Raw genomic sequence first — 25,141 nt, 5'->3', positions numbered from 1 at the left:
CAGACTAGTGTTAATGCTATTCTACCATTCTACAGTAGCCTAGTCAGACTAGTGTTAATGCTATTCTACCATTCTACAGTTACCTAGTCAGACTAGTGTTAATGCTATTCTACCATTCTACAGTAGCCTAGTCAGACTAGTGTTAATGCTATTCTACCATTCTACAGTAGCCTAGTCAGACTAGTGTTAATGCTATTCTACCATTCTACAGTAGCCTAGTCAGACTAGTGTTAATGCTATTCTACCATTCTACAGTAGCCTAGTCAGACTAGTGTTAATGCTATTCTACCATTCTACAGTAGCCTAGTCAGACTAGTGTTCTACCATTCTACAGTAGCCTAGTCAGACTAGTGTTAATGCTATTCTACCATTCTACAGTAGCCTAGTCAGACTAGTGTTAATGCTATTCTACCATTCTACAGTAGCCTAGTCAGACTAGTGTTAATGCTATTCTACCATTCTACAGTAGCCTAGTCAGACTAGTGTTAATGCTATTCTACCATTCTACAGTAGCCTAGTCAGACTAGTGTTAATGCTATTCTACCATTCTACAGTAGCCTAGTCAGACTAGTGTTAATGCTATTCTACCATTCTACAGTAGCCTAGTCAGACTAGTGTTAATGCTATTCTACCATTCTACAGTTACCTAGTCAGACTAGTGTTAATGCTATTCTACCATTCTACAGTAGCCTAGTCAGACTAGTGTTAATGCTATTCTACCATTCTACAGTAGCCTAGTCAGACTAGTGTTAATGCTATTCTACCATTCTACAGTAGTCTAGTCAGACTAGTGTTAATGCTATTCTACCATTCTACAGTAGCCTAGTCAGTCTAGTGGTAATGCTATTCTACCATTCTACAGTAGCCTAGTCAGACTAGTGTTAATGCTATTCTACCATTCTACAGTAGCCTAGTCAGACTAGTGTTAATGCTATTCTACCATTCTACAGTAGCCTAGTCAGTCTAGTGTTAATGCTATTCTAACATTCTACAGTTACCTAGTCAGACTAGTGTTAATGCTATTCTACAGTAGTCTAGTCAGACTAGTGTTAATGCTATTCTACCATTCTACAGTAGCCTAGTCAGACTAGTGTTAATGCTATTCTACCATTCTACAGTTACCTAGTCAGACTAGTGTTAATGCTATTCTACCATTCTACAGTAGTCTAGTCAGACTAGTGTTAATGCTATTCTACCATTCTACAGTAGCCTAGTCAGACTAGTGTTAATGCTATTCTACCATTCTACAGTTACCTAGTCAGACTAGTGTTAATGCTATTCTACCATTCTACAGTAGCCTAGTCAGACTAGTGTTAATGCTATTCTACCATTCTACAGTAGTCTAGTCAGACTAGTGTTAATGCTATTCTACCATTCTACAGTAGCCTAGTCAGACTAGTGTTAATGCTATTCTACCATTCTACAGTAGCCTAGTCAGACTAGTGTTAATGCTATTCTACCATTCTACAGTTACCTAGTCAGACTAGTGTTAATGCTATTCTACCATTCTACAGTAGCCTAGTCAGACTAGTGTTAATGCTATTCTACCATTCTACAGTTACCTAGTCAGACTAGTGTTAATGCTATTCTACCATTCTACAGTAGCCTAGTCAGACTAGTGTTAATGCTATTCTACCATTCTACAGTAGCCTAGTCAGACTAGTGTTAATGCTATTCTACCATTCTACAGTAGCCTAGTCAGACTAGTGTTAATGCTATTCTACCATTCTACAGTAGCCTAGTCAGACTAGTGTTAATGCTATTCTACCATTCTACAGTAGCCTAGTCAGACTAGTGTTAATGCTATTCTAACATTCTACAGTTACCTAGTCAGACTAGTGTTAATGCTATTCTACAGTAGTCTAGTCAGACTAGTGTTAATGCTATTCTACCATTCTACAGTAGCCTAGTCAGACTAGTGTTAATGCTATTCTACCATTCTACAGTTACCTAGTCAGACTAGTGTTAATGCTATTCTACCATTCTACAGTAGTCTAGTCAGACTAGTGTTAATGCTATTCTACCATTCTACAGTAGCCTAGTCAGACTAGTGTTAATGCTATTCTACCATTCTACAGTTACCTAGTCAGACTAGTGTTAATGCTATTCTACCATTCTACAGTAGCCTAGTCAGACTAGTGTTAATGCTATTCTACCATTCTACAGTAGTCTAGTCAGACTAGTGTTAATGCTATTCTACCATTCTACAGTAGCCTAGTCAGACTAGTGTTAATGCTATTCTACCATTCTACAGTAGCCTAGTCAGACTAGTGTTAATGCTATTCTACCATTCTACAGTAGCCTAGTCAGACTAGTGTTAATGCTATTCTACCATTCTACAGTTACCTAGTCAGACTAGTGTTAATGCTATTCTACCATTCTACAGTAGCCTAGTCAGACTAGTGTTAATGCTATTCTACCATTCTACAGTTACCTAGTCAGACTAGTGTTAATGCTATTCTACCATTCTACAGTAGCCTAGTCAGACTAGTGTTAATGCTATTCTACCATTCTACAGTAGCCTAGTCAAACTAGTGTTAATGCTATTCTACCATTCTACAGTAGCCTAGTCAGACTAGTGTTAATGCTATTCTACCATTCTACAGTAGCCTAGTCAGACTAGTGTTAATGCTATTCTACCATTCTACAGTAGCCTAGTCAGACTAGTGTTAATGCTATTCTAACATTCTACAGTTACCTAGTCAGACTAGTGTTAATGCTATTCTACAGTAGTCTAGTCAGACTAGTGTTAATGCTATTCTACCATTCTACAGTAGCCTAGTCAGACTAGTGTTAATGCTATTCTACCATTCTACAGTTACCTAGTCAGACTAGTGTTAATGCTATTCTACCATTCTACAGTAGCCTAGTCAGACTCGTGTTAATGCTATTCTACCATTCTACAGTTACCTAGTCAGACTAGTGTTAATGTTATTCTACCATTCTACAGTAGTCTAGTCAGACTAGTGTTAATGCTATTCTACCATTCTACAGTAGCCTAGTCAGACTAGTGTTAATGCTATTCTACCATTCTACAGTAGTCTAGTCAGACTAGTGTTAATGCTATTCTACCATTCTACAGTAGTCTAGTCAGACTAGTGTTAATGCTATTCTACCATTCTACAGTATTCTAGTCAGACTAGTGTTAATGCTATTCTACCATTCTACAGTTACCTAGTCAGACTAGTGTTAATGCTATTCTACCATTCTACAGTAGTCTAGTCAGACTAGTGTTAATGCTATTCTACCATTCTACAGTAGCCTAGTCAGACTAGTGTTAATGCTATTCTACCATTCTACAGTTACCTAGTCAGACTAGTGTTAATGCTATTCTACCATTCTACAGTTACCTAGTCAGACTAGTGTTAATGCTATCCTACCATTCTACACTAGCCTAGTCAGACTAGTGTTAATGCTATTCTACCATTCTACAGTAGCCTAGTCAGACTAGTGTTAATGCTATTCTACCATTCTACAGTAGCCTAGTCAGACTAGTGTTAAAGCTATCCTACCATTCTACAGTAGCCAAGTCAGACTAGTGTTAATGCTATTCTACCATTCTACAGTTACCTAGTCAGACTAGTGTTCATGCTATTCTACCATTCTACAGTTACCTAGTCAGACTAGTGTTAATGCTATTCTACCATTCTACAGTAGCCTAGTCAGACTAGTGTTAATGCTATTCTACCATTCTACAGTAGCCTAGTCAGACTAGTGTTAATGCTATTCTACCATTCTACAGTAGCCTAGTCAGACTAGTGTTAATGCTATTCTACCATTCTACAGTAGCCTAGTCAGACTAGTGTTAATGCTATTCTACCATTCTACAGTAGTCTAGTCAGACTAGTGTTAATGCTATTCTACCATTCTACAGTTACCTAGTCAGACTAGTGTTAATGCTATTCTACCATTCTACAGGTACCTAGTCAGACTAGTGTTAATGCTATTCTACCATTCTACAGTATTCTAGTCAGACTAGTGTTAATGCTATTCTACCATTCTACAGTAGTCTAGTCAGACAAGTGTTAATGCTATTCTACCATTCTACAGTAGCCTAGTCAGACTAGTGTTAATGCTATTCTACCATTCTACAGTAGTCTAGTCAGACTAGTGTTAATGCTATTCTACCATTCTACAGTTACCTATTCAGACTAGTGTTAATGCTATTCTACCATTCTACAGTTACCTAGTCAGACTAGTGTTAATGCTATTCTACAGTAGCCTAGTCAGACTAGTGTTAATGCTATTCTACCATTTTACAGTTACCTAGTCAGTCTAGTGTTAATGCTATTCTACCATTCTACAGTAGCCTAGTCAGACTAGTGTTAATGCTATTCTACCATTCTACAGTAGTCTAGTCAGACTAGTGTTAATGCTATTCTACCATTCTACAGTAGCCTAGTCAGACTAGTGTTCTACCATTCTACAGTAGCCTAGTCAGACTAGTGTTAATGCTATTCTACCATTCTACAGTAGCCTAGTCAGACTAGTGTTAATGCTATTCTACCATTCTACAGTAGTCTAGTCAGACTAGTGTTAATGCTATTCTACCATTCTACAGTAGCCTAGTCAGACTAGTGTTAATGCTATTCTACCATTCTACAGTTACCTAGTCAGACTAGTGTTAATGCTATTCTACCATTCTACAGTAGCCTAGTCAGACTAGTGTTAATGCTATTCTACCATTCTACAGTAGCCTAGTCAGACTAGTGTTAATGCTATTCTACCATTCTACAGTTACCTAGTCAGACTAGTGTGTGTCTGATTAATGATTGTGTCCATGTAATCACAGACTACAGTGTCTGAGTAAGGGGGTCAGCCCAGTGCTCCTGATTAAGAGGGTCAGCCCAGTGCTCCTGATTAAGGGGGTCAGCCCCAGTGCTCCTGAGTAAAGGGGGTCAGCCCAGTGCTCCTGAGTAAGGGGGTCAGCCCAGTGCTCCTGGGTAAGGGGGTCAGCCCAGTGCTCCTGAGTAAGGGGGTCAGCCCAGTGCTCCTGAGTAAGGGGGTCAGCCCAGTGCTCCTGAGTAAGGGGGTCAGCCCAGTGCTCCTGGGTAAGGGGGTCAGCCCAATGCTCCAGAGTAAGGGGGTCAGCCCAGTGCTCCTGAGTAAGGGGGGCAGCCCAGTGCTCCTGAGTAAGGGGGGCAGCCCAGTGCTCCTGGGTAAGGGGGGCAGCCCAGTGCTCCTGGGTAAGGGGGGCAGCCCAGTGCTCCTGAGTAAGGGGGTCAGCCCAGTGCTCCTAAGTAAGGGGGTCAGCCCAGTGCTCCTGGGTAAGGGGGGCAGCCCAGTGCTCCTTGGTAAGGGTATCAGCCCAGTGCTCCTGAGTAAGGGTATCAGCCCAGTGCTCCTGGGTAAGGGGGTCAGCCCCAGTGCTCCTGAGTAAGGGGGGCAGCCCCAGTGCTCCTGGACTCTGTGTGCTCTGCTCCAGATGAACAGCTATCTACCCCCAGTAACAGTCCATGTCAAAGAGGCCATTGTGACATCTAATGTTAGACACTACTGTCTGTCTGTGTGTCTGTGGAGGCCAGGGGGTTCCTTCCCTGTTGTTTGGCTGTCTGAATGAACAATGCTCTCTGCTCTGCATGTATGACCCAACCAATGCAGGTTTAGTTATATACTGTAGAGCAGGCTGTATGATGTAACAGGTTTAGTTATATACTGTAGAGCAGGCTGTATGATGTAACAGGTTTAGTTACAGATAACAGGCTGTATGATAAAACAGGTTTAGTTACAGATAACAGGCTTAGTTACAGATAACAGGCTGTATGATATAACAGGTTTAGTTATAGAAAATAGGCTGTATGATACTACAGGTTTAGTTATAGATAACAGGCTGTATGATATAACAGGTTTAGTTACAGATAACAGGCTGTATGATATAACAGGTTTAGTTATAGATAACAGGCTGTATGATATAACAGGTTTAGTTATAGATAACAGGCTGTATGATGTAACAGGTTTAGTTATAGATAACAGGCTGTATGATGTAACAGGTTTAGTTATAGATAACAGGCTGTATGATGTAACAGGTTTAGTTATAGATAACAGGCTGTATGATATAACAGGTTTAGTTACAGATAACAGGCTGTATGATATAACAGGTTTAGTTACAGATAACAGGCTGTATGATGTAACAGGTTTAGTTATAGATAACAGGCTGTATGATGTAACAGGTTTAGTTATAGATAACAGGCTGTATGATATAACAGGTTTAGTTACAGATAACAGGCTGTATGATGTAACAGGTTTAGTTATAGATAACAGGCTGTATGATGTAACAGGTTTAGTTATAGATAACAGGCTGTATGATGTAACAGGTTTAGTTATAGATAACAGGCTGTATGATGTAACAGGTTTAGTTATAGATAACAGGCTGTATGATGTAACAGGTTTAGTTATAGATAACAGGCTGTATGATGTAACAGGTTTAGTTATAGATAACAGGCTGTATGATGTAACAGGTTTAGTTATAGATAACAGGCTGTATGATGTAACAGGTTTAGTTATAGATAACAGGCTGTATGATGTAACAGGTTTAGTTATAGATAACAGGCTGTATGATATAACAGGTTTAGTTACAGATAACAGGCTGTATGATGTAACAGGTTTAGTTATATATAACAGGCTGTATGATGTAACAGGTTTAGTTATAGATAACAGGCTGTATGATGTAACAGGTTTAGTTATAGATAACAGGCTGTATGATATAACAGGTTTAGTTATAGATAACAGGCTGTATGATATAACAGGTTTAGTTATAGATAACAGGCTGTATGATATAGCAGGTTTAGTTACAGATAACAGGCTGTATGATGTAACAGGTTTAGTTATAGATAACAGGCTGTATGATATAACAGGTTTAGTTATAGATAACAGGCTGTATGATGTAACAGGTTTAGTTACAGATAACAGGCTGTATGATGTAACAGGTTTAGTTATAGATAACAGGCTGTATGATGTAACAGGTTTAGTTATAGATAACAGGCTGTATGATGTAACAGGTTTAGTTATATACTGTAGAGCAGGCTGTATGATATAACAGGTTTAGTTATAGATAACAGGCTGTATGATGTAACAGGTTTAGTTACAGATAACAGGCTGTATGATGTAACAGGTTTAGTTATAGATAACAGGCTGTATGATGTAACAGGTTTAGTTATACAGTGGGGAGAACAAGTATTTGATACACTGCCGATTTTGCAGGTTTTCCTACTTACAAAGCATGTAGAGGTCTGTAATTTTTATCATAGGTACACTTCAACTGTGAGAGACGGAATCTAAAACAAAAATCCAGAAAATCACATTGTATGATTTTTAAGTAATTAATTTGCATTTTATTGCATGACATAAGTATTTGATCACCTACCAACCAGTAAGAATTCCGGCTCTCACAGACCTGTTAGTTTTTCTTTAAGAAGCCCTCCTGTTCTCCACTCATTACCTGTATTAACTGCACCTGTTTGAACTCGTTACCTGTATAAAAGACACCTGTCCACACACTCAATCAAACAGACTCCAACCTCTCCACAATGGCCAAGACCAGAGAGCTGTGTAAGGACATCAGGGATAAATTGTAGACCTGTACAAGGCTGGGATGGGCTACAGGACAATAGCCAAGCAGCTTGGTGAGAAGGCAACAACTGTTGGCACAATTATTAGAAAATGGAAGAAGTTCAAGATGACGGTCAATCACCCTCGGTCTGGGGCTCCATGCAAGATCTCACCTCGTGGGGCATCAATGATCATGAGGAATGTGAGGGATCAGCCCAGAACTACACGGAAGGACCTGGTCAATGACCTGAAGAGAGCTGGGACCACAGTCTCAAAGAAAACCATTAGTAACACACTACGCCGTCATGGATTAAAATCCTGCAGCGCACGCAAGGTCCCCCTGCTCAAGCCAGCGCATGTCCAGGCCCGTCTGAAGTTTGCCAATGACCATCTGGATGATCCAGCGGAGGAATGGGAGAAGGTCATGTGGTCTGATGAGACAAAAATAGAGCTTTTTGGTCTAAACTCCACTCGCCGTGTTTGGAGGAAGAAGAAGGATGAGTACAACCCCAAGAACACATCCCAACCGTGAAGCATGGAGGTGGAAACATCATTCTTTGGGGATGCTTTTCTGCAAAGGGGACAGGACGACTGCACCGTATTGAGGGGAGGATGGATGGGGCCATGTATCGCGAGATCTACACCAACAACCTCCTTCCCTCAGTAAGAGCATTGAAGATGGGTCGTGGCTGGGTCTTCCAGCATGACAACGACCCGAAACACACAGCCAGGGCAACTAAGGAGTGGCTCCGTAAGAAGCATCTCAAGGTCCTGGAGTGGCCTAGCCAGTCTCCAGACCTGAACCCAATAGAAAATCTTTGGAGGGAGCCGAAAGTCCGTATTGCCCAGCGACAGCCCCGAAACCTGAAGGATCTGGAGAAGGTCTGTATGGAGGAGTGGGCCAAAATCCCTGCTGCAGTGTGTGCAAACCTGGTCAAGAACTACAGGAAACGTATGATCTCTGTAATTGCAAACTAAGGTTTCTGTACCAAATATTCAGTTCTGCTTTTCTGATGTATCAAATACTTATGTCATGCAATAAAATGCAAATTAATTACTTAAAAATCATACAATGTGATTTTCTGGATTTTTGTTTTAGATTCCTTCTCTCACAGTTGAAGTGTACCTATGATAAAAATTACAGACCTCTACATGCTTTGTAAGTAGGAAAACCTGCAAAATTGTCAGTGTATCAAATACTTGTTCTCCCCACTGTAGATAACAGGCTGTATGATGTAACAGGTTTAGTTATATACTGTAGAGCAGGCTGTATGATGTAACAGGTTTAGTTATAGATAACAGGCTGTATGATGTAACAGGTTTAGTTATAGATAACAGGCTGTATGATGTAACAGGTTTAGTTATAGATAACAGGCTGTATGATGTAACAGGTTTAGTTATATACTGTAGAGCAGGCTGTATGATGTAACAGGTTTAGTTATAGATAACAGGCTGTATGATGTAACAGGTTTAGTTATAGATAACAGGCTGTATGATGTAACAGGTTTAGTTATAGATAACAGGCTGTATGATGTAACAGGTTTAGTTATAGATAACAGGCTGTATGATGTAACAGGTTTAGTTATATACTGTAGAGCAGGCTGTATGATGTAACAGGTTTAGTTATAGATAACAGGCTGTATGATGTAACAGGTTTAGTTATAGATAACAGGCTGTATGATATAACAGGTTTAGTTATAGATAACAGGCTGTATGATATAACAGGTTTAGTTATAGATAACAGGCTGTATGATATAGCAGGTTTAGTTACAGATAACAGGCTGTATGATGTAACAGGTTTAGTTATAGATAACAGGCTGTATGATATAACAGGTTTAGTTATAGATAACAGGCTGTATGATGTAACAGGTTTAGTTACAGATAACAGGCTGTATGATGTAACAGGTTTAGTTATAGATAACAGGCTGTATGATGTAACAGGTTTAGTTACAGATAACAGGCTGTATGATGTAACAGGTTTAGTTATAGATAACAGGCTGTATGATGTAACAGGTTTAGTTATAGATAACAGGCTGTATGATGTAACAGGTTTAGTTATATACTGTAGAGCAGGCTGTATGATATAACAGGTTTAGTTATAGATAACAGGCTGTATGATGTAACAGGTTTAGTTATAGATAACAGGCTGTATGATGTAACAGGTTTAGTTATACAGTGGGGAGAACAAGTATTTGATACACTGCCGATTTTGCAGGTTTTCCTACTTACAAAGCATGTAGAGGTCTGTAATTTTTATCATAGGTACACTTCAACTGTGAGAGACGGAATCTAAAACAAAAATCCAGAAAATCACATTGTATGATTTTTAAGTAATTAATTTGCATTTTATTGCATGACATAAGTATTTGATCACCTACCAACCAGTAAGAATTCCGGCTCTCACAGACCTGTTAGTTTTTCTTTAAGAAGCCCTCCTGTTCTCCACTCATTACCTGTATTAACTGCACCTGTTTGAACTCGTTACCTGTATAAAAGACACCTGTCCACACACTCAATCAAACAGACTCCAACCTCTCCACAATGGCCAAGACCAGAGAGCTGTGTAAGGACATCAGGGATAAATTGTAGACCTGTACAAGGCTGGGATGGGCTACAGGACAATAGCCAAGCAGCTTGGTGAGAAGGCAACAACTGTTGGCACAATTATTAGAAAATGGAAGAAGTTCAAGATGACGGTCAATCACCCTCGGTCTGGGGCTCCATGCAAGATCTCACCTCGTGGGGCATCAATGATCATGAGGAATGTGAGGGATCAGCCCAGAACTACACGGAAGGACCTGGTCAATGACCTGAAGAGAGCTGGGACCACAGTCTCAAAGAAAACCATTAGTAACACACTACGCCGTCATGGATTAAAATCCTGCAGCGCACGCAAGGTCCCCCTGCTCAAGCCAGCGCATGTCCAGGCCCGTCTGAAGTTTGCCAATGACCATCTGGATGATCCAGCGGAGGAATGGGAGAAGGTCATGTGGTCTGATGAGACAAAAATAGAGCTTTTTGGTCTAAACTCCACTCGCCGTGTTTGGAGGAAGAAGAAGGATGAGTACAACCCCAAGAACACATCCCAACCGTGAAGCATGGAGGTGGAAACATCATTCTTTGGGGATGCTTTTCTGCAAAGGGGACAGGACGACTGCACCGTATTGAGGGGAGGATGGATGGGGCCATGTATCGCGAGATCTACACCAACAACCTCCTTCCCTCAGTAAGAGCATTGAAGATGGGTCGTGGCTGGGTCTTCCAGCATGACAACGACCCGAAACACACAGCCAGGGCAACTAAGGAGTGGCTCCGTAAGAAGCATCTCAAGGTCCTGGAGTGGCCTAGCCAGTCTCCAGACCTGAACCCAATAGAAAATCTTTGGAGGGAGCCGAAAGTCCGTATTGCCCAGCGACAGCCCCGAAACCTGAAGGATCTGGAGAAGGTCTGTATGGAGGAGTGGGCCAAAATCCCTGCTGCAGTGTGTGCAAACCTGGTCAAGAACTACAGGAAACGTATGATCTCTGTAATTGCAAACTAAGGTTTCTGTACCAAATATTCAGTTCTGCTTTTCTGATGTATCAAATACTTATGTCATGCAATAAAATGCAAATTAATTACTTAAAAATCATACAATGTGATTTTCTGGATTTTTGTTTTAGATTCCTTCTCTCACAGTTGAAGTGTACCTATGATAAAAATTACAGACCTCTACATGCTTTGTAAGTAGGAAAACCTGCAAAATTGTCAGTGTATCAAATACTTGTTCTCCCCACTGTAGATAACAGGCTGTATGATGTAACAGGTTTAGTTATATACTGTAGAGCAGGCTGTATGATGTAACAGGTTTAGTTATAGATAACAGGCTGTATGATGTAACAGGTTTAGTTATAGATAACAGGCTGTATGATGTAACAGGTTTAGTTATAGATAACAGGCTGTATGATGTAACAGGTTTAGTTATATACTGTAGAGCAGGCTGTATGATGTAACAGGTTTAGTTATAGATAACAGGCTGTATGATGTAACAGGTTTAGTTATAGATAACAGGCTGTATGATGTAACAGGTTTAGTTATAGATAACAGGCTGTATGATGTAACAGGTTTAGTTATAGATAACAGGCTGTATGATGTAACAGGTTTAGTTATATACTGTAGAGCAGGCTGTATGATGTAACAGGTTTAGTTATAGATAACAGGCTGTATGATGTAACAGGTTTAGTTATAGATAACAGGCTGTATGATATAACAGGTTTAGTTACAGATAACAGGCTGTATGATGTAACAGGTTTAGTTATATATAACAGGCTGTATGATGTAACAGGTTTAGTTATAGATAACAGGCTGTATGATGTAACAGGTTTAGTTACAGATAACAGGCTGTATGATGTAACAGGTTTAGTTATAGATAACAGGCTGTATGATGTAACAGGTTTAGTTATAGATAACAGGCTGTATGATATAACAGGTTTAGTTATAGATAACAGGCTGTATGATATAACAGGTTTAGTTATAGATAACAGGCTGTATGATATAGCAGGTTTAGTTACAGATAACAGGCTGTATGATGTAACAGGTTTAGTTATAGATAACAGGCTGTATGATATAACAGGTTTAGTTATAGATAACAGGCTGTATGATGTAACAGGTTTAGTTACAGATAACAGGCTGTATGATGTAACAGGTTTAGTTATAGATAACAGGCTGTATGATGTAACAGGTTTAGTTACAGATAACAGGCTGTATGATGTAACAGGTTTAGTTATAGATAACAGGCTGTATGATGTAACAGGTTTAGTTACAGATAACAGGCTGTATGATGTAACAGGTTTAGTTATATACTGTAGAGCAGGCTGTATGATGTAACAGGTTTAGTTATAGATAACAGGCTGTATGATGTAACAGGTTTAGTTACAGATAACAGGCTGTATGATGTAACAGGTTTAGTTATAGATAACAGGCTGTATGATGTAACAGGTTTAGTTATAGATAACAGGCTGTATGATATAACAGGTTTAGTTACAGATAACAGGCTGTATGATATAACAGGTTTAGTTATAGATAACAGGCTGTATGATATAACAGGTTTAGTTATAGATAACAGGCTGTATGATGTAACAGGTTTAGTTACAGATAACAGGCTGTATGATGTAACAGGTTTAGTTATAGATAACAGGCTGTATGATGTAACAGGTTTAGTTACAGATAACAGGCTGTATGATGTAACAGGTTTAGTTATAGATAACAGGCTGTATGATGTAACAGGTTTAGTTATAGATAACAGGCTGTATGATGTAACAGGTTTAGTTATAGATAACAGGCTGTATGATGTAACAGGTTTAGTTATAGATAACAGGCTGTATGATGTAACAGGTTTAGTTACAGATAACAGGCTGTATGATATAACATTTATGAACTTGGTGACATCCTCACGGTTAATCCATTTTAATCTGCATTTACAGTATACCAGTATATAATATATTAGTAGTATTACTATTACTATTACAGTATACCAGTATATAATATTTTAGTATTATTAGTATTACAGTATAACAGTATTTAATATATTAGTAGTATTACTATTACAGTTTACCAGTATATAATATATTAGTAGTATTAGTATTACAGTATAACAGTATATTATATATTAGTAGTATTAATATTACTATTACAATATAACGGTATATAATATATTAGTAGTATTACTATTACTATTACAGTATACCAGTATATAATATATTAGTATTATTAGTATTACAGTATAACAGAATTTAATATATTAGTAGTATTACTATTACAGTTTACCAGTATATAATATATTAGTAGTATTAGTATTACAGTATAACAGTATATTATATATTAGTAGTATTAATATTACTATTACAATATAACGGTATATAATATATTAGTAGTGTTACTATTACAGTATACCAGTATATAATATATTAGTAGTATTATTATTACAGTATATCACTATATTATATATCCGTAGTACTGATATTACTATTACAGTATACCAGTATATAATATATTAGTAGTATTACAATTACCATATATCAGTATATAATATATTAGTAGTATTAAAATTACTATTACAGTATATCTACCTGTTATTTTGACCTAGTAGTGACAATATAATTTAGTGCATAAATGTGTTTCATTCGGTAAAATCTTCTGTAATGACTGTATATACTGCACAGTGTTGATGCTTTACAGTATGTGTGGTCTTCTCTGTTGGGTGTAATTACTTTAACGGATGACTGCGTCACCATAGGACCGACATGGGGTGACAACATGGCCCTCTGGCTAGACTTGCCTCACGTACTGAACCATCCCAGCTCCTGCTCTGCTACACTGCTGCATGGCCAGCCGGTAATAACTCACGGAGGCCTGATGACAGCTAAAATGTCATCTCATTTCAAATGGATGCTTCAGTCTGTCTGTTAGATCTCCAGGTAGGTTGGGGGGTTTCAGTTTTCACTCAGCGGTATGGCCTGCTATGCTGCTCTTGATCTCAGGGAAGTCCATGTTAGGACGGACGGACAGACAGACAGACAGACAGAAAGACGGACGGACGGACGTTTACCGACCGACCGACCCACAACCCACCCACCCACCCATCATCATCATCATCATCATCATCATCATCATCATCATCATCATCATCATCATCATTTCTTTGAGGCTGCCACGGCTCTCAGGGAGACTTGAGGGGCAAAGCTTGGAGTCCATATGGCTGGAGCTGTTACCTACTAATATATAGACCTGCAGACTCTACAGACAGGGACCAGAGTTATACTGGCCAGGGGCTGGAGCTGTTACCAACTAATATATAGGCCTGCAGACTCTACAGACAGGGACCAGAGTTATACTGGCCAGGGGCTGGAGCTGTTACCAACTAATATATAGGCCTGCAGACTCTACAGACAGGGACCAGAGTTATACTGGCCAGGGGCTGGAGCTGTTACCAACTAATATATAGGCCTGCAGACTCTACAGACAGGGACCAGAGTTATACTGGTTTACATGGCCTGTAGACTCTACAGACAGGGACCAGAGTTATACTGGCCAGGGGCTGGAGCTGTTACCAACTAATATATAGGCCTGCAGACTCTACAGACAGGGACCAGAGTTATACTGGTTTACATGGCCTGTAGACTCTACAGACAGGGACCAGAGTTATACTGGCCAGGGGCTGGGGCTGTTACCAACTAATATATAGGCCTGTAGACTCTACAGACAGGGACCAGAGTTATACTGGCCAGGGGCTGGGGCTGGAGCTGTTACCACCTAATATATAGGCCTGTAGACTCTACAGACAGGGACCAGAGTTATGCTGGTTTACATGGCCTGTAGACTCTACAGACAGGGACCAGGGTTATACTGGTTTACATGGCCTGCAGACTCTACAGACACGGACCAGAGTTATACTGGCCAGGGGCTGGGGCTGGAGCTGTTACCACCTAATATATAGGCCTGCAGACTCTACAGACAGGGACCAGAGTTATGCTGGTTTACATGGCCTGTAGACTCTACAGACAGGGACCAGGGTTATACTGGTTTACATGACCTGTAGACTCTAAAGACAGGGACCAGAGTTATACTGGTTTACATGGCCTGTAGACTCTACAGACAGGGACCAGAGTTATACTGGTTTACATGGCCTGTAGACTCTACAGACAGGGACCAGAGTTATGCTGGTTTACATGGCCTGTAGACTCTACAGACAGGGACCAGAGTTATACTGGTTTACATGGCCTGTAGACTCTACAGACAGGGACCAGAGTTATACTGGTTTACATGGCCTGTAGACTCTACAGACAGGGACCAGAGTTATACTGGTTTACATGGCCTGTAGACTCTACAGACAGGGACCAGAGTTATGCTGGTTTACATGACCTGTAGACTCTACAGACAGGGACCAGAGTTATACTGGTTTACATGGCCTGTAGACTCTACAGACAGGGACCAGAGTTATACTGGTTTACATGGCCTGTTATACTGGTTATACTGGTTTACATGGCCTGTTATACTGGTTATACTGGTTTACATGGCCTGTAGACTCTACAGACAGGGACCAGAGTTATACTGGTTTACATGGCCTGTAGACTCTACAGACAGGGACCAGAGTTATACTGGTTTACATGGCCTGTAGACTCTACAGACAGGGACCAGAGTTATACTGGTTTACATGGCCTGTAGATTCTACAGACAGGGACCAGAGTTATACTGGTTTACATGGCCTGTAGACTCTACAGACAGGGACCAGAGTTATGCTGGTTTAAATGGCCTGTACACTCTACAGACAGGGACCAGAGCATCTGCAATGCCACAGCTATCCCCTGTAACTACTGAAGAGATTTGTGCCGTTGCTGGATGAGAGCTTAGAGTAGACAACAGGGGATACAGCTATAACATCTGTAGACAACAGGGGATACAGCTATAACATCTGTAGACAGCAGAGGATACAGCTATAACATCTGTAGACAACAGAGGATACAGCTATAACATCTGTAGACAACAGAGGATACATCTATAACATCTATAGACAACAGGGGATACAGCTATAACATCTGTAGACAACAGAGGATACAGCTATAACATCTGTAGACAACAGGGGATACAGCTATAACATCTGTAGACAACAGAGGATACAGCTATAACATCTGTAGACAACAGAGGATACAGCTATAACATCTGTAGACAACAGAGGATACAGCTATAACATCTGTAGACAACAGAGGATACAGCTATAACATCTGTAGACAACAGAGGATACAGCTATAACATCTGTAGACAACAGAGGATACAGCTATAACATCTGTAGACCAACAGGGGATACAGCTATAACATCTGTAGACAACAGAGGATACAGCTATAACATCTGTAGACAACAGAGGATACAGCTGTAGACCGACAGAGGATACAGCTATAACATCTGTAGACCAACAGAGGATACAGCTATAACATCTGTAGACAACAGAGGATACAGCTATAACATCTGTAGACAACAGAGGATACAGCTGTAGACCAACAGAGGATACAGCTATAACATCTGTAGACAACAGAGGATACAGCTATAACATCTGTAGACAACAGAGGATACAGCTATAACATCTGTAGACCAACAGGGGATACAGCTATAACATCTGTAGACAACAGAGGATACAGCTGTAGACCAACAGAGGATACAGCTATAACATCTGTAGACAACAGAGGATACAGCTATAACATCTGTAGACAACAGAGGATACAGCTGTAACATCTGTAGACAATAGAGGATACAGCTGTAGACCAACAGAGTATACAGCTATAACATCTGTAGACAACAGAGGATACAGCTATAACATCTGTAGACAACAGAGGATACAGCTATAACATCTGTAGACAACAGAGGATACAGCTATAACATCTGTAGACCAACAGGGGATACAGCTATAACATCTGTAGACCAACAGAGGATACAGCTGTAACATATGTAGACCGACAGAGGATACAGCTATAACATCTGTAGACCAACACAGGATACAGCTATAACATCTGTAGACAACAGAGGATACAGCTATAACATCTGTAGACCAACAGGGGATACAGCTATAACATCTGTAGACAACAGAGGATACAGCTATAACATCTGCAGACCAACAGAGGATACAGCTGTAGACCAACACAGGATACAGCTATAACATCTGTAGACCAACAGAGGATACAGCTGTAGACCAACACAGGATACAGCTATAACATATGTAGACCGACAGAGGATACAGCTATAACATCTGTAGACAACAGAGGATACAGCTATAACATCTGTAGACAACAGAGGATACAGCTGTAACATCTGTAGACCAACAGGGGATACAGCTATAACATCTGTAGACCAACAGGGGATACAGCTATAACATCTGTAGACCAACAGAGGATACAGCTATAACATCTGAAGACCAACAGAGGATACAGCTATAACATCTGTAGACCAACAGAGGATACAGCTGTAGACCAACAGAGGATACAGCTATAACATCTGTAGACCAACAGAGGATACATCTGTAGACAACAGAGGATACAGCTATAACATCTGTAGACCAACAGGGGATACAGCTATAACATCTGCAGACCAATCCAGCCATGTAGAATGGTGACCTCAATGAATGTGTGCCAGTGGTTTAATTGGGACTATCTTTAGATCTGCCCTGGAGAAGAGAAGTCACACCCCTGCCTACCTACCCCTGCCTTCCTGCCCCTGCCTACCTGCCCCTGCCTACCTTTCCCTGCCTTCCTGCCCCCGCCTACCTGCCCCTGCCTTCCTGCCCCCGCCTTCCTGCCCCTGCCTTCCTGCCCCTGCCTACCTGCCCCTGCCTACCTGCCCCTGCCTACCTTCCCCTGCCTTCCTGCCCCTGCCTACCTTCCCCTGCCTACCTGCCCCTGCCTTCCTGCCCCTGCCTACCTGCCCCTGCCTTCCTGCCCCTGCCTACCTGCCCCTGCCTACCTGCCCCTGCCTTCCTGCCCCTGCCTACCTGCCCCTGCCTACCTGCTCCTCTCTGTATGCTTGTCTCCCTCCCTCCCCCTCTCTCTCCCCACCCCTCCCCCTCCCTCCCTCCCCCCTCCCTCCTCCCATTAGTACTCTGTAATAATCTGTTGTTTGTCTAGCCATGCATACAGTACATTGGATCATCTGTAGTGGTCCATTGGGTGCAGGGCTATTTGTGGTTGGTCTGCCTGGAGCTGCACCTGTCAGTCAGTGTTAAAGTGGTGGGAGAGACTCAATATGACCCCAAATAAACCTGTGGGTTACCAAGGGGACACATACTATGTAGTACGACTAGAGCCAGTGGGAACTTCTCTGCATGTAGGCTAGATATCAAATCAAATCCAACTTTATTGGTCACATACGCCGAATACAACAAGTGTAGACTTTATCGTGAAATACTTACTTACAAGCCCTTAACTAACAGTTCAGTTCAAGAAAGAGTTAAGAAAATAATTACCAAGTAGACTAAAATAAAAAGTAATAATAAAAAGTAACACAATAAAATAACAATAACGAGGCTATAAACAGGGGGTACCGGTACAGAGTCAGTGTGCGGGGGTACAGGTTAGTTGAGGTAATTTGTACATGTAGGTGGGTGGTGAAGTGACTATGCATAGATAATAAACAGCGAGTAGCAGCAGTGTACAAAATCTATGACCTGACCCGACCTACAATCTCTACAACCTACTGTAACAATGGATCTCCCTGATCTAAAGTGACAGCATAGTAGGAGTCCTGGGGTCATAACATCAAAGCTTTCAGCGTTTCAGAACACTGTCTCCAGTCCATCTGACTGAATGTGTTCTGAGTGGTTTTGCTGCTGGGCTGTGAGTGTCTGTGATGTCTGATGTTGCTCTGTCTGGTGTCTATCCGTCCGTCCATCTCTCTCTGTTGGTCAATAAGCTAGACATACAGAGAGGTCTGTCCAACTTTGGCTATGAGTGTATGTAATCTCTCTCTCTCTCTCTCTCTCTCTCTCTCTCTCTCTCTCTCTCTCTCTCTCTCTCTCTCTCTCTCTCTCTCTCTCTCTCTCTCTCTCTCTCTCTCTCTCTCTCTCTCTCCCTGTCTCTCTCTTTCGCTCTCTCTCTCTCTCTCTCTCTCTCTCTCTCTCTCTCTCTCTCTCTCTCTCTCTCTCGCTCTCTCTCTCGCTCTCTCTCGCTCTCTCTCTCTCCGTCCGTCTGTCTGTCCCCCTCTCTCTCTCCCTGTCTCTCTTTCTTTCCCTCTCTCCCTCCCTGTCTCTCTCTTTCTTTCTCTCTCTCTCTTTCTCTAGGTTAGTAAGCTGGAGAGAGAGAAGAGCCACGAGGTGAGACATGAGCAGCACAAGTCTACAGTGGTGGTGACTGAGCTGAAGGCCAAGCTCCACGAGGAGAAGAGCAAGGAGCTCCAGGGACTCAGGGAGACGCTGCTACGGAGCCACGAGCTGGAGCTGATGAGGGTTATCAAGATCAAAGACGGAGAGATCCAGAGACTACAGGCTCTGGTTTATGCGCTGCGAGATGGATCCACAGACAAGGTACTTTACAATACAATTTCATTGTCAAAATTGGAATCGGAAGTTCATATTTTTGCTGTCTTAGGTTATTCCCCCTGGACACCACTGATACACACACAGGAGAGAATCGTTCCCTGGACACCACTGATACACACACAGGAGAGAATGGTTCCCTGGACACCACTGATACACACACAGGAGAGAATCGTTCCCTGGACACCACTGATACACACACAGGAGAGGATGGTTCCCTGGACACCCCTGATACACACACAGGAGAGAATGGTATCCCTGGACACCACTGATACACACACAGGAGAGGATGGTTCCCTGGACACCCCTGATACACACACAGGAGAGGATGGTTCCCTGGACACCCCTGATACACACACAGGAGAGAATGGTTCCCTGGACACCACTGATACACACACAGGAGAGGATGGTTCCCTGGACACCCCTGATACACACACAGGAGAGGATGGTTCCCTGGACACCCCTGATACACACACAGGAGAGAATGGAATCCCTGGACACCACTGATACACACACAGGAGAGAATGGTTCCCTGGACACCACTGATACACACACAGGAGAGGATGGTTCCCTGGACACCACTGATACACACACAGGAGAGGATGGTTCCCTGGACACCACTGATACACACACAGGAGAGGATAGTTCCCTGGACACCACTGATACACACACAGGAGAGAATGGTCCCCCCTGAACACCACTGATACACACACAGGAGAGAATGGTTGCCCTGGACACCACTGATACATACACAGGAGAGAATGGTTCCCTGGACACCACTGATACACACACAGGAGAGAATGGTCCCCCCTGGACACCACTGATACATACACAGGAGAGAATGGTCCCCTGGACACCACTGATACATACACAGGAGAGAATGGTTCCCTGGACACCACTGATACACACACAGGAGACAATGGTCCCCTGGACACCATTGATACACACACAGGAGAGAATGGTTCCCTGGACACCACTGATACACACACAGGAGAGAATGGTCCCCTGGACACCATTGATACACACACAGGAGAGAATGGTTCCCTGGACACCACTGATACACACACAGGAGAGAATGGTCCCCTGGACACCACTGATACACACACAGGAGAGAATGGTCCCCTGGACACCATTGATACACACACAGGAGAGAATGGTTCCCTGGACACCACTGATACATACACAGGAGAGAATGGTTCCCTGGACACCACTGATACATACACAGGAGAGAATGGTCCCCTGGACACCACTGATACATACACAGGAGAGAATGGTTCCCTGGACACCACTGATACACACACAGGAGACAATGGTCCCCTGGACACCATTGATACACACACAGGAGAGAATGGTTCCCTGGACACCACTGATACACACACAGGAGAGAATGTTCCCCTGGACACCACTGATACATACACAGGAGAGAATGGTTCCCTGGACACCACTGATACACACACAGGAGAGAATGGTCCCCTGGACACCATTGATACACACACAGGAGAGAATGGTTCCCTGGACACCACTGATACACACACAGGAGAGAATGGTCCCCTGGACACCACTGATACACACACAGGAGAGAATGGTCCCCTGGACACCACTGATACACACACAGGAGAGAATGGTTCCCTGGACACCACTGATACATACACAGGAGAGAATGGTTCCCCCTGGACACCACTGATACACACACAGGAGAGAATGGTTCCCTGGACACCACTGATACATAAACAGCAGAGAATGGTTCCCTGGACACCACTGATACACACACAGGAGAGAATGGTTCCCTGGACACCACTGATACATACACAGGAGAGAATTGTTCCCTGGACACCACTGATACATACACAGGAGAGAATGGTTCCCTGGACACCACTGATACACACACAGGAGAGAATGGTCCCCTGGACACCATTGATACACACACAGGAGAGAATGGTTCCCTGGACACCACTGATACATACACAGGAGAGAATGGTTCCCCTGGACACCATTGATACACACACAGGAGAGAATGGTTCCCTGGACACCACTGATACACACACAGGAGAGAATGGTCCCCTGGACACCATTGATACACACACAGGAGAGAATGGTTCCCTGGACACCACTGATACACACACAGGAGAGAATGGTCCCCTGGACACCACTGATACACACACAGGAGAGAATGGTCCCCTGGACACCATTGATACACACACAGGAGAGAATGGTTCCCTGGACACCACTGATACATACACAGGAGAGAATGGTTCCCCTGGACACCACTGATACACACACAGGAGAGAATGGTCCCCTGGACACCACTGATACACACACAGGAGAGAATGGTTCCCCTGGACACCACTGATACACACACAGGAGAGAATGGTTCCCCTGGACACCACTGATACACACACAGGAGAGAATGGTCCCCCTGGACACCACTGATACACAGGAGAGGCTAGATGCAGCACAGGTCCCTCTGGACACCACTGATACACAGGAGAGGCTGGATGCAGCACAGGTCCCCCTGGACACCACTGATACACACACAGGAGAGAATGGTTCCCCTGGACACCACTGATACACACACAGGAGAGAATGGTTCCCCTGGACACCACTGATACACACACAGGAGAGAATGGTCCCCTGGACACCACTGATACACAGGAGAGGCTGGATGCAGCACAGGTCCCTCTGGACACCACTGATACACAGGAGAGGCTGGATGCAGCACAGGTTCAGCTGCAGTGCAGCATCCCGGGAGATGTTTAGGTGGTTGTGGATTTGAGTAATGTTCTGATACAAGCAGCCCTACAGTAGCCCGTTCAGCCCATCAGGGAACCTTCTGGTTACTGGTCCACCACTCTAACCCCTACAGTAGCCCGTTCAGCCCATCAGAGAACCTTCTGGTTACTGGTCCACCACTCTAACCCCTACAGTAGCCCGTTCAGCCCATCAGGGAACCTTCTGGTTACTGGTCCACCACTCTAACCCCTACAGTAGCCCGTTCAGCCCATCAGGGAACCTTCTGGTTACTGGTCCACCACTCTAACCCCTACAGTAGCCCGTTCAGTCCATCAGGGAACCTTCTGGTTACTGGTCCACCACTCTAACCCCTACAGTAGCCCGTTCAGCCCATCAGGGAACCTTCTGGTTACTGGTCCACCACTCTAACCCCTACAGTAGCCCGTTCAGCCCATCAGGGAACCTTCTGGTTACTGGTCCACCACTCTAACCCCTACAGTAGCCCGTTCAGCCCATCAGGGAACCTTCTGGTTACTGGTCCACCACTCTAACCCCTACAGTAGCCCGTTCAGCCCATCAGGGAACCTTCTGGTTACTGGTCCACCACTCTAACCCCTACAGTAGCCCGTTCAGCCCATCAGGGAACCTTCTGGTTACTGGTCCACCACTCTAACCCCTACAGTAGCCCGTTCAGCCCATCAGGGAACCTTCTGGTTACTGGTCCACCACTCTAACCCCTACAGTAGCCCGTTCAGCCCATCAGGGAACCTTCTGGTTACTGGTCCACCACTCTAACCCCTACAGTAGCCCGTTCAGCCCATCAGGGAACCTTCTGGTTACTGGTCCACCACTCTAACCCCTACAGTAGCCCGTTCAGCCCATCAGAGAACCTTCTGGTTTCTGGTCCACCACTCTAACCTCTGGGTAACCTACCCTCCCTGTCAGGTGAAGACGGCTCTGTTTGCGGAGGCGCGTGAGGAGGCCAGGCGTGGTTTTGAGGGGGAGAGGAGCAGACTACAGCAGGAGATCTACGAGCTGAAGGGCATGAAGAGACAGATGGAGGAAGCTCTGAACTTGGCCGTACAGGCAGACAAGACCAAGGCTGCTGAGATACGATCCGTCTATCATGTACACCAGGAGGAGGTCACCCGCATCAAGAGGGAGTGTGAGAGGGAGATACGCAGACTGGTGAGAGGGATTTATACTCCTCATCACACACACACACACGCACACAGACACACACACATGCACACGCACACACACACACACACACACACACACACACACACACACACACACACACACACACACACACACACACACACACACACACACACACACACACACACACACACAGACACACACACAGACACACCCACACAGTAGAGTAGACCTCATTGCTTTATAAACTGTACATGTTATTTCCAGTCCCATGATCCCTTCTGAATGAGAGTGTAATGTGTAATGGAGGGTGGATAACATGGCGTTTACTGTAACGGGCTTTAATGGGCCGTAGTGAGTAGAGATCAGGTGACCTGTGAGGAGAGCTCAGAGATCGTTCTGCCCTGTGATCAGCAACAGTCTGAAAGTCCGTCCCAAATGGCACCTTATTCCCTACATAGTGAACTATTTTTGACCAGAGCTCTATTGGTTCTGGTCAAAGTAGTGGACTACATAGAGAAAAGGGTGTCATTTGGGATGCACCCTATGGTACTGGGCTCCAGGAGGTCCGGCAACCACTTTCCCTATAGTCTGGTTCACTCATCCATAGTGACATATCAATGTATACACTCCTGAATAGAAATACTGGCAGCAATAAGCTAGCACTGCCTCAGCAATAGGCTAGCACTGTCCCAATACTGCCTCAGCAATAGGCTAGCACTGCCCCAATACTGCCTCAGCAATAGGCTAGCACTGCCTCAATACTGCCTCAGCAATAGGCTAGCACTGCCTCAATACTGCCTCAGCAATAGGCTAGCACTGCCCCAGTACTGCCTCAGCAATAGGCTAGCACTGCCCCAATACTGCCTCAGCAATAGGCTAGCACTGCCCCAATACTGCCTCAGCAATAGGCTAGCACTGCCCCAATACTGCCTCAGCAATAGGCTAGCACTGCCTCAATAGGTGAATGTAGCAGACAGGCTAGCATCAGCAGGCTATAGCCAGGTGAATGTAGCAGACAGGCTAGCATCAGCAGGCTATAGCCAGGTGAATGTAGCAGACAGGCTAGCATCAGCAGGCTATAGCCAGGTGAATGTAGCAGACAGGTTAGCATCAGCAGGGGATAGCCAGGTGAATGTAGCAGACAGGTTAGCATCAGCAGGCTATAGCCAGGTGAATGTAGCAGACAGGTTAGCATCAGCAGGGGATAGCCAGGTGAATGTAGCAGACAGGTTAGCATCAGCAGGCTATAGCCAGGTGAATGTAGCAGACAGGCTAGCATCAGCAGGCTATAGCCAGGTGAATGTAGCAGACAGGTTAGCATCAGCAGGCTATAGCCAGGTGAATGTAGCAGACAGGTTAGCATCAGCAGGCTATAGCCAGGTGAATGTAGCAGACAGGCTAGCATCAGCAGGCTATAGCCAGGTGAATGTAGCAGACAGGTTAGCATCAGCAGGCTATAGCCAGGTGAATGTAGCAGACAGGTTAGCATCAGCAGGCTATAGCCAGGTGAATGTAGCAGACAGGCTAGCATCAGCAGGCTATAGCCAGGTGAATGCTGTAGATATGTTTCTGTATGTGGGCTCTGCTGATTTTAGTCGGGCAAGCTACAATATCTAGCTGCCAGTGAGAGTCATTGACAAAAGAGA

The 25,141-nt window shown here is 43.5% G+C and overlaps 1 protein-coding gene across 17 annotated transcripts in view; it reads left to right on the top strand.

Moving 5' to 3' along the window:
- The window catches only part of jakmip3 (Janus kinase and microtubule interacting protein 3), an 84,567-nt gene that overhangs the window by 9,996 nt on the left and 49,430 nt on the right, over positions 1-25,141 (top strand). For all 17 annotated transcript variants that reach the window (XM_071394626.1, XM_071394624.1, XM_071394623.1 and 14 more), the window contains exons 2-3: positions 19,347-19,589; positions 23,277-23,519. In XM_071394626.1, the coding sequence (XP_071250727.1) occupies positions 19,347-19,589; positions 23,277-23,519 (486 nt within the window). The remainder of the gene's footprint in view (positions 1-19,346; positions 19,590-23,276; positions 23,520-25,141) is intronic.

Source organism: Salvelinus alpinus, chromosome 3 (genome assembly GCF_045679555.1).
Source record: "Salvelinus alpinus chromosome 3, SLU_Salpinus.1, whole genome shotgun sequence".
NCBI classification, from domain to species: Eukaryota; Metazoa; Chordata; class Actinopteri; order Salmoniformes; family Salmonidae; genus Salvelinus; species Salvelinus alpinus.
The sequence above is the reverse complement of the archived record's forward strand: the minus strand, read 5'-3'. Positions and strand labels throughout refer to the sequence as shown.